This window comes from Brienomyrus brachyistius, chromosome 4 (assembly GCF_023856365.1).
Source record: "Brienomyrus brachyistius isolate T26 chromosome 4, BBRACH_0.4, whole genome shotgun sequence".
Taxonomy (NCBI): domain Eukaryota; kingdom Metazoa; phylum Chordata; class Actinopteri; order Osteoglossiformes; family Mormyridae; genus Brienomyrus; species Brienomyrus brachyistius.
The window spans coordinates 38,110,367-38,128,709 of record NC_064536.1 but is presented as its reverse complement, the minus strand read 5'-3'; the positions used below and the strand labels follow the sequence as shown (position 1 = coordinate 38,128,709).

General features: G+C 45.0%; 2 protein-coding genes across 4 annotated transcripts in view; both read left to right on the top strand.

Moving 5' to 3' along the window:
* The first annotated feature begins 20 nt into the window (after positions 1-20).
* lrrc34 (leucine rich repeat containing 34) lies at positions 21-4,559 on the top strand. Its single transcript, XM_049011230.1, has 10 exons — positions 21-378; positions 454-548; positions 1,964-2,028; positions 2,261-2,344; positions 2,439-2,567; positions 2,663-2,758; positions 2,837-2,991; positions 3,071-3,226; positions 3,789-3,915; positions 4,038-4,559. The coding sequence occupies exons 1-10, from the start codon at positions 278-280 to the stop codon at positions 4,239-4,241; spliced, it is 1,212 nt and encodes a 403-aa protein (XP_048867187.1). The 5' UTR covers positions 21-277; the 3' UTR covers positions 4,242-4,559.
* Positions 4,560-12,742: 8,183 nt separating this feature from the next.
* Positions 12,743-18,343, top strand: part of LOC125740872 (uncharacterized) — a 141,385-nt gene continuing 135,784 nt past the window's right edge. The window contains exon 1 of one of the 3 annotated variants that reach the window (XM_049012675.1): positions 12,743-13,021. In XM_049012675.1, coding sequence (XP_048868632.1) covers positions 12,997-13,021 — 25 coding nt within the window. In that variant the 5' untranslated portion in view covers positions 12,743-12,996. The remainder of the gene's footprint in view (positions 13,022-18,343) is intronic. The other 2 variants (XM_049012671.1, XM_049012663.1) reach the window with 2 other exon arrangements.

Below are 18,343 nucleotides of genomic sequence, written 5' to 3'. Positions count from 1 at the left end.
CTGTAACGAGCTTGAACATTTTAATCCAATGTACCTGTAATTGCTGTGTGCGTCTATCCAGTGCGCATGCGCCGTTACCACAGAAACTCAGACGCACTATCCACGGTGATTAGCCTCATTTCTGATGGAATAACCATATAACAGAAAGCCTGTCCTTCGCAAAGAACGTGGCTGTATCTCACGTATAGAAATTACTCCGCTTAAAGTAAGTAAGTAAGTTTTAAACAGCGTTGAATAAGCCGCAGTGAGCTTTGGGCACCTGAGCGGCTCCGGGGCGATGGTGAGCCTTCTCCAGCGTTACTCCACCGTCTGCGCCGACCTCCAGCTGGCCACCAGCCCGGACGTGCTGCGGGTTCTGCGTGAAAGCGGACGGTCACGGTAAGAGGACGTTTCGCACGTCGCTGGTACTACTCCCCGTCACTTTTCCGTTCCTCATGTCGCCCGGAACACGAGCAGCGGGATTCGGCTGCCGGGCGGCTGCGGGCGGCTCAGAGACGACGATGTGCTCGCTTTGTGCGTGACCCTGCGCCAAGACGTGACTGTGGCAGGTGAGAGAGAACGAAGGTGCTACTGTCTGTTCTTTAACGGGGTTTAAAAAGTTTGAGGTTATCAGGATTATGCAAAACATGCGCGGCAATTAAAACTGCATGTTGCGATAATTTCAAGTAATTTTTGGGCGGTTTACCCTGGAATCAAAGTTAAAGTTTGCGCAAGCTACTGCTCTTGCAATACAGCTCTGGAAAATAATTGAGGCCACCGTTTAGAAGGGGAAAAAAAGCTGCATTGTTAAATCCTGGTTTAATCCATTGGCCTGTACTACGAAGCGGGGTTACTGGCTTATCGGGGTAACTTGTCAGATTTAAGGTACCACAGTTTAAATGGACTTCATATTCGTTCACTTACATTTTACACAGACTACCTTAAATCGGAAGTTACCCCGATAAGCCAGTAACCCAGCTTCATAGTACAGCCCACAGGTCCTGCTCACAGAAAGCAGCAGGTTGCATCCAGGTTCTCAATTTCAAAGACAGCAGTAAACAAGAATAAGACGAAGTAAGAGACAGTGGGAACCAGCCAGGTAAAAGGGTGGAAGCGACTTTCTAATGTCAAAGATGACCGTTAACTTATCCAACAGTTTCTCATGAATCGGAGGATGACATCAAGTGACCTTCAAAAGGAATGGGAAACATTAAGTGCAGGTATAAAGTGCACTGCTAGGATAATTCATACTAGGCTCCTAGAAGCAGGACTGAAGTCCCATAATGCAAGGAAGAAGCCCTTAATTAATGAGGAACAGGGAAGAGCCAGGCTGCAGTTTCCATCCATCCATTTTCCAAACCGTTTATCCTACTAGGTCGCGGGGGGGCTGGAGCCTATCCCGGAAGCAATGGGCACGAGGCAGGAAACAACCCAGGATGGGGGGCCAGCCCATTGCAGGGCACACTCACACACCATTCATGCACACATGCACTCCTATGGGCAACTTGGCAAACTCCGCACACATGTCACCCAGGCGGAGACTCAAATCTGGGTCCCAGAGGTGTGAGGCAACAGTGCTAACCACTGCACCACCATGCCGCCCCAGGCTACAGTTTGCAGATATTTATATATATATATATATATATATATATATATATATATATATATATATATATATATTATAATTGTGATTATTCATAGTCGGACTCCCATAAATTGAGAAATGAGTGAAACAAAAAATTATGCTGTGGTCTCTTAATTTTTTCCAGAGCTGTATGTAGACTTGTTTGGAGATAACCTGCTGGATTTAAGGTACCCTACATTAAATAACTTTGTCTTAGTTCACTTGCATCTACCCAGACTACGTTAAACCTGACAAATTATCTGACTTTGGTACAGGCGCCTAGTCATTTCTAAATTATTCCTGGGACAGTTTGCATCTTGCATCTACTTATGTTTTACCCCCTTGTATGGCTCTTCTTAGGCCTGGACTTGCGGTACAATAGAGTCACAGATGAAGGAGCCCAGCACTTGGCAGACCTCCTGCAGGTAATCACTGAATGTGTCTAGGGGGTGTGGCTGTTATGGGTATGTCAGGGATGGGGATGTTAAGGGGTGTGTCAGGGTGGCGTGACTGTTTGTCCTAACTGGAGATTGTGGTGCAAATGAACTACAGAGTTAAAGGTTTTAGCTGTTGTCTAAAGTGTTGCTCAGGAGCAGAAGAGCATTTTTGAAAAATATGAAGCATGAACCAGATGCAAACACCATATGTATTTTACAGCACAACGTAGCCATCGAGCATCTCGATCTCATGTGCAATGACATCGAGGCTGAAGGCGCAGAGCTGCTGGCAAATTCTCTGCATGTAAGTGGAGCTGTTTTTGTGGAGTAACTGGCGATGGAGCCCCTGGTTACCGGTTTTTGCATTCTTCTCTTTCCTCTCATGTTTATCGCGAAAGGGGAACAGCACTCTGCGGTCACTGAGGATGGCAGGGAACAAGATAGCGAGCAGGGGCTCGATGCGTTTTGCTGCCATGTTGCAGGTCAACTCAACGCTGCGGGCGCTGGACATGTCGGACTGTGATCTGGTGATGTGAAGCCGCCATCAGGCCATGAACACTTCGTCCAGGACTGTAGGCATCTGAGAAAATGCATCATGGAATGGCTGCTGCCTGTCTTTCAGGATACGCAGAGTCTGATTGGCTTCACCATCGTCCTGAGTACCAACAAGAGCATCCAGGCCGTGGACCTCAGCCGCCCGCTGCTGTTCAGCCACCAGGTGAGTGAAGGCGCTCGAGTCACTGCGTCCCCTGCTGGTGTTATATGTCATGGCACATGGTCTTCCCGCTGTGTCCAGGAGGAAACAATGGTGCACCTTGCACGCATGCTCCAAGTGAACCAGCACCTACAGGAGTTGCACCTGGGCCAGCATGGCATGACAGACTCCGGCGTGGAGAGGCTGTGCGAAGCTCTGAGGCGCAATTCAGTCCTCCGTTACTTGGACCTCCGCTGGTACGTAGGCTCAGCAAGCACGCAGCCACAACCGAATCTTTTCAGTGTCTTATGTTGTTTTGCATCCATATCTCCACAGCAATTGTATCACACGTGATGGAGCAAAGTGTCTGGCAGAGATTCTGAGGCACAACAGCACCCTGGAGATCCTCGACTTGTCCTCGAACCGGATAGAAGACGACGGGGCAGGGCACCTGAGCAAGGCCATCGCACAGCACAACCGCAGCCTGCGAGCGTGAGTGTCTGCTGGGGGGCAGAGCGCAGACCAGACAGACTGTCAGGTGACCTCTCAGAGAACACTGCGATAAGCAGAGGTATAGCGTTGCTGTTTCACGCTCTGCAAGCAGTATTGGATCCAGAAATATACATGCATCTTTCAAACAGAGCGAGAACCTAATAAGACCCCTATTCAAATTAACAGACAAAGACATTCAGCACCAGCCATTTTAAGCAGCCACTTAAGTCTCAGGGCCTGAAGCTTGCTGGTTCGAAAATCGGCAGAACAGTCACATGTCCATGGGCCCCTGAGCTCCAGGAGCACTGCACACTGGCTGACATTGCGCTGGGACCCCTGAACCATGGCGAGCTAGATGGAGTAGGTGAAGAGAAGGGTTTCAGTGTACCTGTACTTGTGCAAATGGCAAATAAAGTATTCAATTTCATTTCATTTAGAAAAAGACTGTGAGAAAGGTTGTCAAACTCAAGCCGAGTGGTGCATTGGGAAAGGTACTGAAGTTAATATGCTGAATTCGGGTCTAATGCTGCTATTTCCTGTTCTCCCCGCAACCCAACAACAGATTGTCAGTCACCAGCAACAGCATTGCCTCCCGGGGCCTGCTGCTCCTCACTGAGGCTATGCAGGTCAACCCCTCCCTGTCTCACATCTACATCTGGGGCAACAAGCTAGAGGAGCCCCTGTGCACGGTAAGGGAGCAGCAGCTCTTCGGGGCGGTTTGGGTGGAAGATATAGCCCAATGCAAGACATCACACAAATCGCCAACTCAAGATTTTACTAATGTACTAACACTCACTCACAAACACCCCAGGCTGTGTCTAGCCTTCTCCAGAGTGGCCGTCTGTGCCAGGAGGCCACAGATGTTTCCCTGTATGAGGTGGACGGCCAACAGTGCCTGGCGGAGGTTTTTCACGGCCTTAGGAGACATTATTACTGGACGTCCAACTTCGATGTACATGGAGACTCAGCCGCCAACTCCGCCCTCGTGCTGATGGGATGGGACACGATGTTTTGATATTCTGACACCTTCAGGACTCATTTCCAAACACTTCCACCTGCAGGCTGTCTGAAACGCTTTAGCATGACCTCCGTAACCAGAGAAGTATGATGCACTCTACAAAAAAGACTCGGTGAATCTGAAGTTTTGATGTTAAATTGTAACCAGCAACCATTCAGGCATGTCTGTATGTTATCCAAGAACTGTACATGTGAAAAAATCAGATGATACACTTTCCAGTTGTGATAACTGTGTAATATAATTTTCAGACATTTTCAATTTTGATACCAGATTACGTGCGTCTCAAAGAGTTTAAAGATGTTTCAGACACAGAGATGTCATGTTTCAATTTATTCTAAACACAAGGATATCAACAAATTTGTGTCAAACACATTCTAATGTTGTTTTGACAAAAAGAACAAAAAAGAAAAAAAAAAACATTCAGAAGTCCTTTTTGGGGACTACTCCTGCCTATTGACGGGAAGCTGCCTGATCGGTCTGATATGACCGGGGACAAATCGTAGATGGAGTTCCTCCGTTGTGGAGCCTGAAATCACATGACCTCCACACCTGTCCCCAAACATGACTTAATTGCAAAATCACATGACCTCCACAATGGCACCAGATGTTAATGCAATCAGCAGCATAGAGACTTAAGCGACTGAGCCGCTCATCACCCCTTTTATTCTTGTTCTATATATATATTCAAGTAAAAAAACTGGCTTTGGAACTGACTATAATCATCTATTTTATGTATATATACGGGACCCCTTGTAAAGATTTTTAAAAAGGGATAGAAAACAATACACCTTTTGGTGAAGTAACTTCATCTCATGCTGAAAAAGTTAGGAAAAACTCATTGAAGTAGTTTTAATCAAAGAAAAAGAAATCCATCATGAAGAAATAATTATTGTTCTGCCCTCTGCGTCAAACGCCTTGCTTGACTCGGCAGTCAGATAACGTTTCCCAAAAGACAACAGACTCGGACGTTAATGTTTATCCTTTACTGTTGCTTATGGAATGACGTAAAACTGCAAAACATACAAATTACAGAATGGTAAGTATACAAAAATAATGATATGTACACATACAAGCACAACTGGGACCTGCTTCCCTAAATCATAAAGGTAATACAATCATTTAAATAAAGAATAAAGTTATATATCCAACATGTAAATTAACATGGATATAACGTATATATATGTAGACATAAGTAAAATAATAATTGTACAATGTATACATACCGAATGTGCCTTCAAATTAACTTAAATCAGGGAGCGATAACAGCCATGACCATGTGCTCTTTGGTATTACTGCTAGACTCACATTTTTAACGTCATCAAACAAGGACACTAACGCTAAGTGTAGTACTAATCTTTGTCCAGAAGGTGGCACTAAACTGCAACTCTATACAAGGTTAAATGTGACTATCTCAATAGAACAGCACAATTATCTTTAAGAAAAACACATGTGCCACAGTTATTGGCACCCCTGGAAATTATAGTGAACACAACGTAACTGAAGCATGTTTCCCATGTAAATTGTACATCTGGAGTGAATATGAATTTTCAAACTGTAATCCATGACAGGATACGAACATGAGGAGACACAGAGGCCAAATTTTCTTAGTCACCCATTAACATAGGAAAGATAAGAGAACATACAAACCAAATGAGGGTGAAGTGTGTTGACCTTCATAAATCAGGGAATGGATATGAAAAAAATAGCTTCTCGCCTGAAAATGCTCATTTCTACTGTTAGGGCAATAATAAAAAAAGTGGACAGGAACTGGAACTGTTACAAACCCACGTTTATTGTTCCCCCACATACAGTGAGGAGGATCGTAAGAGAGGCAAAAAAAATCCCAAGGATGACTGTTGGTGAATTACAAGACCAAGTAACCCTCAGGGTTACCACGTCTATAAACACCCCCTTCATGCTAACAGATCATTTGGAAGGTTTGCCAGAAAAAGCTTTTTTTTGTCAGTTAACCACAAATATAAGCACCTGGAGTTTGCAAACGCTACTACAACTTTGACTGGAACCAAGTTCAGTGGTCTGATGAAACAAAAATGGAGCTTTTTGGCAATAAACATAAGGTGGGTTTGGCGTAAAAAGAAAGATGGCTATAATGAAAGGAACCTTATCCCAATTGTAAAATATGGTGGAGGTTTTGTGATTTTACTCCAAAGGCCCTGGACACCTCGTTAGGGTACATAGCATTATGGACTCCATGAAAAACCAGGACATTTTAAGTCAAAATTTGCCTCCCCTCGGGTGGGGGGGACAGGTCCTGGCTGTTGTTTGCGCTTATGCGCCAAACGGCAGTTCAGAATACCCACCCTTTTTGGAGTTCTTGGAAGGGGTGTTGGAGAGCGTTCCTCCTGGGGACTCTCTTGTTCTGCTGGGGGTCTTCAATGCTCACGTGGGCAATGACAGTGAGACCTGGAGGGGCGTGATTGGGAGGAACGCCCCCCCGATCTGAACCCGAGCGATGCTTTGTTATTGGACTTCTGTGCTTGTCACGGATTGTACATAATGAACACCATGTTCAGGCATAAGGGTGTCCATATGTGCACTTGGCACCAGGACACCCTAGGCCGCAGTTCGATGATCGACTTTGTAGTCGTGTCGTTGGACTTGCGGCCGCATGTTTTGGACACTCGGGTGAAGAGAGGGGCGGAGCTGTCAACTGATCACTACCTGGTGGTGGGTTGGCTCCGCTGGTGGGGGAGGAAGCCGGCCAGGCCTGGCAGGCCCAAGCGTATAGTGAGGGTCTGCTGGGAACGTCTGGCGGACTGCCGTCAGGAGGAGTTTCAACTCCTGCCTCCGGCAGAACTTCTCCCATGTCCCAGGGGAGGCGGGGGACATTGAGTCCGAATGGGCCATGTTCCGCGCCTCCATTGTGGAGGCGGCTGACCAGAGCTGCGGCCGTAAGGTGGTCGGTGCCTGTCGCGGCGGCAATCCTCGAACCCGCTGGTGGACACCAGTGGTGAGGGATGCCGTCAAGCTGAAGAAGGAGTCCTATCGGGCCTTTTTGGCCTGTGGGACTCCAGATGCAGCTGATGGCTACCGGCAGGCCAAGCGGGATGCGGCTTTGGTGGTTGCTGTGGCAAAAACTCGGGTGTGGGAGGTGTTTGGCGAGGCCATGGAAAACGACTTCCGGACGGCTTCGAGGAGGTTATGGTTCACCATCCAGCGGCTCAGGGCGGGAAAGCGGTGCAACATCAACACTGTTTATGGTGGGGATGGTGCGCTGCTGAACTCAACTCGGGTCGTATTTGGTCGGTGGAAGGAATACTTCGAAGACCTCCTCAATCCCACCGATATCGCTTCCAATGTGAAAGCAGAGTGTGGGGACTTGGGAGTGGACTCGCCTATCTCTGGGGTAGAGGTCGCTGAGGTGGTTAAAAAGCTCCTTGGTGGCCGGGCCCCAGGGGTGGATGAGATTTGCCCGGAGTTCCTCAAGGCTCTGGATGTTGCTGGGTTGTCTTGGTTGACATGCATCTGCAGCATCGCGTGGACATCGGGGGCAGTGCCTCTGGATTGGCAGACCGGGGTGGTGGTCCCCCTCTTCAAGAAAGGGGACCGGAGGGTGTGCTCCAACTATAGGGGGATCACACTCCTCAGCCTTCCTGGTAAGGTCTATTCGGGGGTTCTGGAGAGGATGGTCCGCCGGATTGTCGAACCTCAGATTTGGGATGTGATCCTCTCCCGAGAGGAGAAGATTAAGTATCTTGGGGTCTTGTTCACGAGTGAGGGAAGGATGAAACGGGAGATCGACAGGCGGATCGGTGTGGCGTCAGCAGTGATGCAGGCGCTGCATCGGTTTGTCATGGTGAAAAAGGAGCTGAGCCAAAAGGAGCCATTGAGAGGAGCCAGATGAGGTGGCTCGGGCATCTAATTAGGATTGGACGCCTCCCTGGTGAGGTGTTCCGGGCATGTCCCACTGGGAGGAGACCCCGGGGAAGGCCCAGGACATGCTGGAGGGACTATGTCTCTCGGTTGGCCTGGAAACGCCTCGGGATCCCCCCCATAGGAGCTGAATGAACTGGCCGGGGAGAGGGAAGTCTGGGCCTCCCTGCTGAGACTGCTGCCTCCGCGACCCGACCTCAGATTAAGCGGGAAATGATGGATGGATGGATTTGGCTGCCTGCCAGGAAACTAAAACTGGGCTGTCATTGGATCTTCCAGCCGGACAGTGATCCTAAGCACATGTCCAAATCAACACAAAAATAGTTAGCTGACCACAGAATACTTCTGCCATGGCCATCTCAGTCCCCTGACCTGAACCCCACTGAAAACCTGTGGGCTGAGCTGAAGAGGATAGTGCACATCGATGGCCAAGGACCCTGGATGATCTGGAGAGATTCTGTAAAGAAGAATGGACTCAGATGCTCTGCTCTATATTCTCCAACTTAATGTTATAGGGGAAGACTGTTATACTGGCATGCCCATTGTTTCTGGGATAGGCTCCGGACCCCCCTCGACCTAGTAGGATAAGCGGTTTGGAAAATGGATGGATGGATGCAGAGCAGTACGCGCGGGCAAGTTCCGCCGAGCGGGCCTTCCTTCAGCATGGCGCAACCCTGCGACACCCTTGCAGCCGAACACCTCCAAGCCTCCGGCACACCAGTCACTCTCCTCTGTGATCATGTCTGCCGTCCGGCAGCAGAACACAGCAGCAAAACTCCGGACAACACTTTTCGGAGGGAGAAAAAACCCGCACGGTGTTCTCCCGCTCTTCCTTCTTCCTCTGCTTTTTTTAGAAGCAACCAAAAAAACCCCCATAGTCCTTAGTCGCTCATTTTCTCATTGGTCCATTCACGTCTCATTAGCAACCCATCAACATGGATGAAAATGATTGGCCAATACATTATAGCAGAAATGCGGCAACTCTTACCCCGGCATTCTGGGACAGCACAGTAGAATGACAAAAACCCAAAATATGCATTTTCACAAGTCCTTACATGTAGAACAAACCTGCTCCGAGCAGGTTTGAGGATTTGGATGTGCTGCTATGACAACACATCCAGCAACAGTTTCGAATAACCGACAGATCCAGGATCATGTCAAATCGTCAACAATTACATCTGGCTAAACGAGTAATCCACGTACAAGAAAATACCCCCATTCTCTCTGCTCTGCTAAACACTAAACCTCCAGTCTGTGTGTTACTGCCGTGACCTTCTTAGTGGAAAGGCCAAAATGCAACCTCTGCTGAAGGGGAGAGGTCAGAGTTTGGCAGCTCTCACACTGAACGTAATTCTTAAAATATTATGCTCTGATAGGATTTTACCGTAAAGGCTCCTGTTAGAATGTGCTACACTCAGGAGCCAGAAGGGGGAGCTGAACCCCAGCCTGCTACATCCTCTTGTCCCTCTTCAACCCACACCCATTGGCTGCTCTTCTGCAAAGCAAAGCGTTTGGCTTACATGAGGTCTGTCACTACAGAAAATGTTATACTTACTGAAAATGTAACTTCCGCTACTACGCGTGCGCACATTTATCAGGCATGCGTCCACGAAATTTCCAGCACTTCTTTATTACGTATAGTTGTTATTACCGGATTTACGTAATAACGTAATTCAAAATAAAATCTTTTAAATTGGAGCAAAAGTCAAAGGTCTCCATCATTATCTGGTTAAAACTTCTATTTCCTCTCATCAAAAATCAACAGACGATGAAATGTGACGTGATGCCGTAAAAATAGCACACCTCCTCGCAGAAGTCGTAAGCTTGCGCATGCGTAGTAGCAGAAGTAACATTTTCGGTAGTGACAAGGTCAGCACAAACAGGAAGTTCACTGTGGAGCCATGTGACTTCTTAAGTATGGCCGTGATTCTGTTGGGTGGTGGGGGGGGACTCCTTAGACAGCACCACCTAGTGGACAGACCAACACACTTCCACCCTTGGTGACCCCCGATTAGTCCCATCTGTGTTTTTATGGTCCACTGTGATGTGCCTCCCTCACGCCCCCCCGCAGGTTTATCACAGCACTCCAGATGTGTGAAAGCTTCACTTCTGCTCTTCCTGCTCCTTTCTGATGTTTATATATGAAATGGCAGCTGCTGCTAATTGTGGGTAATTTTTAAAAATGTTTGGTACTGAGTTCTCTCCACCTGCCCATCTTCCAAACCCACTGAGCCGGCGCTGGGTTGCAGGGAGCCTGGAGCTGATACATTGCTAAACGCTGCTGTATCTACGTGGGACTGTCAAACTGGAACGGGAAACTGGACCATCGGGGTCCGAAGGCTGAAGACAGACTTTGCCCCCCCAAGGTGGCTCAGCTCCTCCCCGTTTTTATTTATGTGATTTTCTGGCTCATTTTAAAGCTTCCTACAGTGGCTTGGTGGGTTCAGAAAGTCCCTCGGCACAGTGATGTCACCATGGGGCCCTTAACACTAACTGCAAATGCACTTAGCAGACATTTTAATGCAAAGCAAAGTAAATAAATGAGTTAATAAAGTAAATAACCTGCGTCTCCATAATGTGAAACAGGAGCCCAAAGCACATGACCACTGGGGTGAGCTGAGTTTGCACACAGAGTCACTGATGTTTAACTCAGAGGTTGGCAATGAGGTTAAAACGATGCTGAAATGTTCAGCGTCTTTCTGCACCAATTTTGTTGATGTGTGATTCTGCTGATGTGTGATTCTGCTGATGTGTGACGTTTCTTTGTTCCTCTCTGTATGTTTTTACTCACAGCATCATGATGTGTGAAAACTGCATTGATACGCAAAACAGAAGCTTGGTATAAATCTATGAATTTATTACAATTTTATAAAAGCCTCCCTATCTATGTTTTGTTCAAGTTCAAGACTTTTATTGTCATTGTTTAGTTGCCTGGAAAATGAAATTAACTGACAGACCACAAAGATTCAAGAACAGTGACAGAGACATTACAAGATAAAAATGAAAATAAATAACAACAGTTAAAATGATTATATGGAGAGGATCTACATATACACCCTCCCACTCACCTACCCACATACACTTATGATCACCGTAAGTTCCCAGAGATAGCAATAATGGGGAGGGACGATGTCAGGGATCTGGTGGATTTACAGTTCTGACAGCCCAAGGGTAGAAGCTATTCTTTAGTCTGTTGGTTTTGCACCTAATGGATCTGAACCTTTTCCTGGAGGGCAGTTTGATGAACAGGTGATGATTTGGATGGCGATGATCTTTTATAATCGCCCTGGTTCTAGAGAGACATCTAGAGATTTGTGAGGGGGGGGCTTGAGGTGCAATGTAGTACAGTACCGTATGTAGTTGCTTTTATTATTGTTATTATTATTATTATTATTATTCTGGCTTTCCTACAAATTTGACTTAAAGAAAGATATCGGATCTCGTTTATAACCTCTAGGACATTATATGCCTGTAGTTCAGAACTTGGGTCCTGCTCAGAGAGCTTTATTGCTGTCCTGCTGATAGAAATCAGCTGCTCTCTGGGATTCATGTGAAGATACTGTGTGTTTTACTACAGCTACAGAGGAAAGAGCAAACATTTTAGTGTATCTTTGACCCAGAGGCCTGTGGCCCCATAGTCACCATGGAAACAAGATTCACAACCGCACCCTGCAGACGTTCAGGGCGAAGCTGCTGAAACCCACCAGCTTGTGACAGACTTTCCATCAGCCGTTATTAACGTCAGTCACAGAGAGACCTGACAGTGCACCAGAGACACAGGCCACAGTTTGCTCCTAAAAGTAGATGATTTAAAAGGCCCTGGATAGTTTCTAGGGGTGGCATGGTGGTGCAGTGGTTAGCTCTGTTGCCTCAAACCTCTGGGACCCAGGTTTGAGTCTCCGCCTGGGTCACATGTGTGTGGAGTTTGCATGTTCTCCCCATGTCGTCGTGGGGTTTCCTCCAGGTACTCCGGTTTCCCCCGACAGTCCAAAAACATGCTGAGGCTAATTGGACTTCCTAAATTGCCCGTAGGAGTGCGTGTGTGAGTGTGCCCTGTGATGGGCTGGCCCCCCATCCTGGGTTGTTCCCTGCCTCGTGCCCATTGCTTCCGGGATAGGCTCCGGACCGCACGCAACCCAGTAGGATAAGCGGTTTGGAAAATGGATGGATGGATGGTTAGTTTCTAAGCAGCTCCAGAGGGCCAGAGGTGAGGTTTCCTTATGTAGAGAAGCCTGTGATTGTCTGAGTATCAGAGATTTTACATCAGAGACCGTAGCAGGTGTGGATTTTACCCAAACGTGCAGATGAGCCCCACACTATGCTGTCTGTAGAATGAACAGAGCTGTAATCTGCATTATACTCTTTCATCTCATTTAAACAGACCGGAACTTTCTCAGGCACAAACCTCCCTGTTTCCACAGCCCCCTGGACCAGCCCACCCCCCAGAACCCCACAAACACGGGTACGAGAGAGTCCACTGGATCCACAGAAATTGTGTTCAGTGAGCTTAAATTAGCAGCTCTTGTGTTTAGCTAAACTGTCAGTGCTGTGCTGTGTTCACTCACTTCCTCTGTGGCCTGCTGGTTATTTCTGTATTTAGTGTGAATCTCTGTGGTGAACAGAGTCCAGCATTAAGGGACCAGCTGGTAGTTCAGTACAAACCACTCCTGTTTTAATGTTCGGTTTATAACAGAGCAGAGCTGTAAGTGTGAAATGTTTGTTTACTTCACACTTTTGACAAACAGGCTTCAGTATCTTCATTTCCTTTTGTGATCTGACTCTCAACTTAGTACTTAGTATCAAATTCAGCCTTGTATTGGAATGAAGATAGCTTCCTAATACTTAAATCTGCTTTAAAATGTTTTTCAGTCTCGCATTCCTTTGTAAGTATGAAAGATTTAACATTTCATGGTGTTTTTGATATTTTAATGTTTATAGTGTTTAGTATCTCCAGATATGTCTCTGATCGATGTTTATGTTCATATTAAATATATCAAACATAACTGCAATATTATTACAAAAAATAAAATCAAAATTAAACTGAAAATGCTGATAATAATGTCAGTAATGATTATTAGTCGTTAATGATGTAACCTGAAGAAATTACGCCATAGAGCCGAGGCTGTGATACTGAGAATAACGCGACTGTTTGAATACAGAGATGCTGACTATTATCTTAATTTCAATAAAACGCAACAACGCAAGTTAATGTTTTGAAGGAAAGGTTGATATTTAAGTGATAGTGTTTTACTTACTGTTCTTTTATGTGGTACAAAGCCTTTCACACGATCTAGAAGACTTGTAGGAATTTATAAACAGATGTCATGTGAGACAGAAATAATCTTAGAGCATATTGTCCATTTACAAACGGCTTCTTACTAAACATGAACCATCTGCTTTTTAGTTATAATAATGATAATAATAATAATAATAATAATAATAATAATACATTTTATTTAAAAGGAGCCTTTCTAGAACCCAAGGACACCAAATATAAAGCAATAAACCATAAAATACAGAGAACATATAGAATAAAACGAATTTCATAAAATAATTGTAATAATAATAACAATAATCAAGTAAATAAATAGAAAATTTAGAGAGAAAATGCTAATTTGAAAATATGGGTTTTGAGGGCAGATTTAAAAAGTTAAAGTGAATTTATGTTTCTGATATCTGGTGGGAGTGAGTTCATGAGCCGTGGAGCAGAGCGACTGAAGGCTCTGTACCCCATGGTGGTAAGACGGGCAAAGGGTACAGTCAAGTGAACAGAAGAAGATGATCTGAGGGTGCAGGAGGGGGTAGCAATGTGAAGGAGATCATGCCGGTATGGAGGTGCCAGGTTGTGAATGGCCTTGAATGTTAAGATAAAGGTTTTGATTTCAATACGAAACTTGACCAGGAGCCAGTGAAGCTGCAGCAAGGTGGGTGTAATGCTATGGAGGGATGGTGTCCTGGTAATTGTTATAGGCAGCTGCCCGTCGGAGCAGTTAGGCAGCGAGCAATGACGAGGCTGACAGGTCCAAGTCCTGGTACGAAGGTTTATTCAAGGACATGGGGAAGGCACAGAACAATGAGGCACAAACGTCAATGATCGATCTGGGGAACTGACTCAGACTGATATACACAAGACAAGTCGAAAAGAACAGGAAACAGCTGGGCACAATCGGGGAAGGACATGTGGATGATCAGGGGGGCGTTGGCTAAGGAGGACTGGACATAATAATAAGGTCATAACAGTAATAATCTGAGCGGCCGAGTTTTAAACGAGTTGTAATTTGTGAAGGGTTTTTTTGGGTATATCTAGGAGGAGGGAATTACAATAATCCAACCGAGAGGTAACAAGATTATGAACCACAATGGGGGGTGAGGGAGGGGCAAAGACGGTTGATATTACGGAGATGGAAATATGCAGACCGGGTGATATTATTAGCATGGGATTGAAAGGAGAGGGTACTATCGAAGATGACACCCAGACTCTTAACCTGTGGAGAAGGGGAAAAGGAGCAGTTATCAATGTCAAGGGAAAAAGTGTTGATTTTGGATAATGTTGTTTTAGTACCAAGGAGGAGTACCTCAGTTTTATCACCGTTTAGTTTAAGAAAATTTGAAGAGAACCAAGATTATATATTTCAGTTATACAATCGGTAAGGCAGGAAGGAGGAAGATTGGAAGTGGCCTTACAAGTGTCATCTGCATAACAGTGAAAAATAATATTGTATTTATGGAAGATATTGCCAAGCAGAAGAACATAAGAACATAAGAACTATACAAACGAGAGGAGGCCATTCGGCCCATCAAGCTCGCTTGGGGAGAACTTAACTAATAGCTCAGAGTTGTTAAAATCTTATCTAACTCTGATTTAAAGGAACCCAAGGATTCAGCTTGCACTACGTTATCAGGAAGACTATTCCATACTCTGACTACGCGCTGTGTAAAGAAGTGCTTCCTTAAATCCAGTTTGAAATGTTCTCCCGCTAATTTCCACCTATGGCCACGAGTTCGTGTATTTGAACTAATGCTGAAGTAACTATTTGGTTGAACAGCATCCAACCCTGTTAGAATCTTATATACCTGGATCATGTCCCCCCTCAGTCTCCTTTGCTTGAGAATGAACAGATTTAGCTCAAATAACCTTTCCTCGTATGACATTCCTCTAAGACCAGGAATCATTTTTGTGGCCCTACGCTGCACCTTTTCTAAGGCCACAATGTCCTTTTTAAGATATGGTGACCAAACCTGCACACAATATTCTAGGTGAGGTCTCACCAAGGAATTGTATAATCTTAGCATTACCTCCCTTGACTTATACTCCACACACCTGGAGATATACCCCAACATCCTATTGGCCTTTTTTATTGCTTCCCCACACTGGCGAGAATGGGACATGGAAGCATCAACATACACACCAAGGTCTTTCTCATGATCAGCTACCTTTATTTCAGTGACACCCATGAAATACCTGTACTTTATATTTCTGCTCCCTAGATGGAGTACCTTACATTTGTCTACGTTAAATTTCATCTGCCAGGTATCGGCCCAGTCACTAATTAAATCAAGATCCCGCTGTAGCTGCTGAGCCGCTAATTCAGTATCTGCTACACCACCCACCTTGGTGTCATCTGCAAATTTCACCAGTTTACTGTATATATTGGTATCTATATCATTTATGTAAATTAGAAACAATAGTGGTCCAAAAATCGAACCCACTATGGACGCCAGCCCACTGTGACATTGTGCCTCTTATAACTACTCGCTGTTTCCTATCTGTTAACCAGTTATCAATCCAGGTCGCTACGGTTCCTAAAATACCTGTCGCTTTGAGTTTAAGTAGGAGCCTCTTGTGGGGGACAACATCAAAAGCCTTTGATAAGAAGATAAATAATGAAAAGGAGGGGCCCCAGGACAGAGCCTTGGGGTACTCCTGAGGTAGCAGAGCAAAACAGGGATGTAAAAGACTTAAATTGTATGAACTGAGCATGGTGTGACAGATAGGATCTGAACTACTCAAAAGGAGTGTGGGTAATAACAATAGAGGAGAGTGTTGGGTTCAGCCTAGGTGTTGAACCCCTGCTGGGTGACCAGTCTCTGGATACAAAGCAAGACACAACACCGGTGATCTCTTTATCTCACTCCAGGGAAGCCTGGTCCGGTCACAGAGACTTGTCTCTTGACTCGACTCAGCCAACTTCGAAGGAGGGCTTCCCTTTCAGCTTCTTTTATTTTGCACTTCTAGTTACAGAACAGCAGAAGGATCATATGATACAGTTTGATTTCCTTTAATACCATATATAGTTGATAACTCATGAGTGTATCTATTAGTACCTGCTGTTGCTAAGCGGAACAAGACAATTGGACGTATATAGGCACATATCATTTCGCAACATCTATGTCGCAAGAGTTTCTACTGAAACTCTGTGGTTAGCATGCAAGAAATATGTTCATGCACTTTAACCTGCACTCTTTCTTGAGCGGCCTAAGTGTCGCTCTGCAAACTTACAGGCAATACATAAATGGCAACAAGCATAATTTCCAACAGAGAGCCTGTTAAGAAGGGTGATATGACAGATTGTATAGAAAGCCGCACTCAGATCAAGAAGAAGGAGAATGGATAGCGAACCAGAATCGGCTGCCATATGGAGGTCATTGGTAATTTTTAGTGAAACAGTTTCTGTACTATGAAGGGAACAAAAACCCGACTGAAACTGTTCATAAAGGTTGTTGCGTGATAGATGAGAATGGAGTTGAATAGCTACTGTTTTTTTCAAGAATTTTGGAAACGAAGAGTAAATTAGAAATAAGGCATAGGTTATTAAAATTAGAAGGATCTGCACCAGGTTTTTTCAATATTGGAGTTATAGCAGCAGTTTTGAAAGATTCTGAGACAGTTCCCATAGAAAGAGAGGAATGAATAATAGCAGAAATGAGGGGGACCAAAGAAGGGAGGCAAGGTTTAACGAGAGATGTAGGGAGGGGGTCGAGCCTACAGTTAGATGACTTAGACTTATGTATAAGATCTGAGATTTCTGACATGGTAGGAAGCTGGAAGGACGAAAAAGAGTGAGATGGTGGAGAAAGTTCAGATAGGTTACTAACAGTGGACTGTGAACCAAGACCCTGATGAATATTCTGAATTTTTTCTGCAAAAAAAGGGCATGAGAGAATTACAGAGAGCAGGTGATTGTAAGTGAGACTGTAGAGAATCCAGGGGTTGAATATTCTTAACCAATGAAAACAATGATCTAGTATTGCCTACATTTGAACAGACTATTCCAGAGTAATAGTTGGTTTTAGCTTGAGTGATACAGTCCTTATAATGTAGTATGTGGCTATCGTATATGTCTTTGTGAGAGAGTAGTCCAGTCTTCCTGTAGAGTCGCTCGAGTTGCTGTCCTTTGGCTTTCATAAGTCAAAGTTCATGCGTAAACCTGGGGGTGGAATGGGAGAAAGAAACTGATCTAGTTTTTAATGTTGCAAGAGAGTTAAGAATGCATTGAAGATTAGCATTATAGTGTGAGACCAGCTCTTCCACTGTGGTTAAGTTATGAGTGTCAATCACATATTAGTACTAGAGGAGAGGATGTCAAAGTTAATATCTTTAATGTTACGGAAGGAAATTAAACGGGGGAGCTTTACATTGGAAATGGAGAGTCTGAGATTAAATAAAAGAAGGAAGTGACCCGTAATAGGGAGTGGGTCTCCTGCACAAACAGTAGGAAAAACTCCAGAACAGCAAATTAGGTCCAAAATATGACCCTTGGAATGAATGAGTACTTTAGTGTACTGCTGGAAACCAACGCTCTCGAGACTGGATATAAAGTCTTCGGTAAAAAAGTAGTTAACGTTATCAATATGCATGTTAAAATCTCCCAGCAGTAAAATGTTTGCTGAAAGAGTAGAGAGGTGTGCTTAACAGAGCAGCAAACTCATTTTAAAAATCAGTATTCTGTTCTAGAAGGCAATAGACAGTTGGAATAATAGTTGGAATAGGTCCATGCAGTTGACACACAGTAAATTCGAAAGAATTAAAATCAGGAACAGACACTGGTGAAACTCTCCGCTTCTCACGATAAATTATCGCGAAACCTCCCCCCCTGCTGGAGCTGCGAGGCGTACAGGTATAAACAAACCCCGGCGGAGTGGATTCATTAAGTTGGGAAAAGTCATTGGGTTGTTGTCAAGTCTTAGTTAAACCCGTAAGAGAG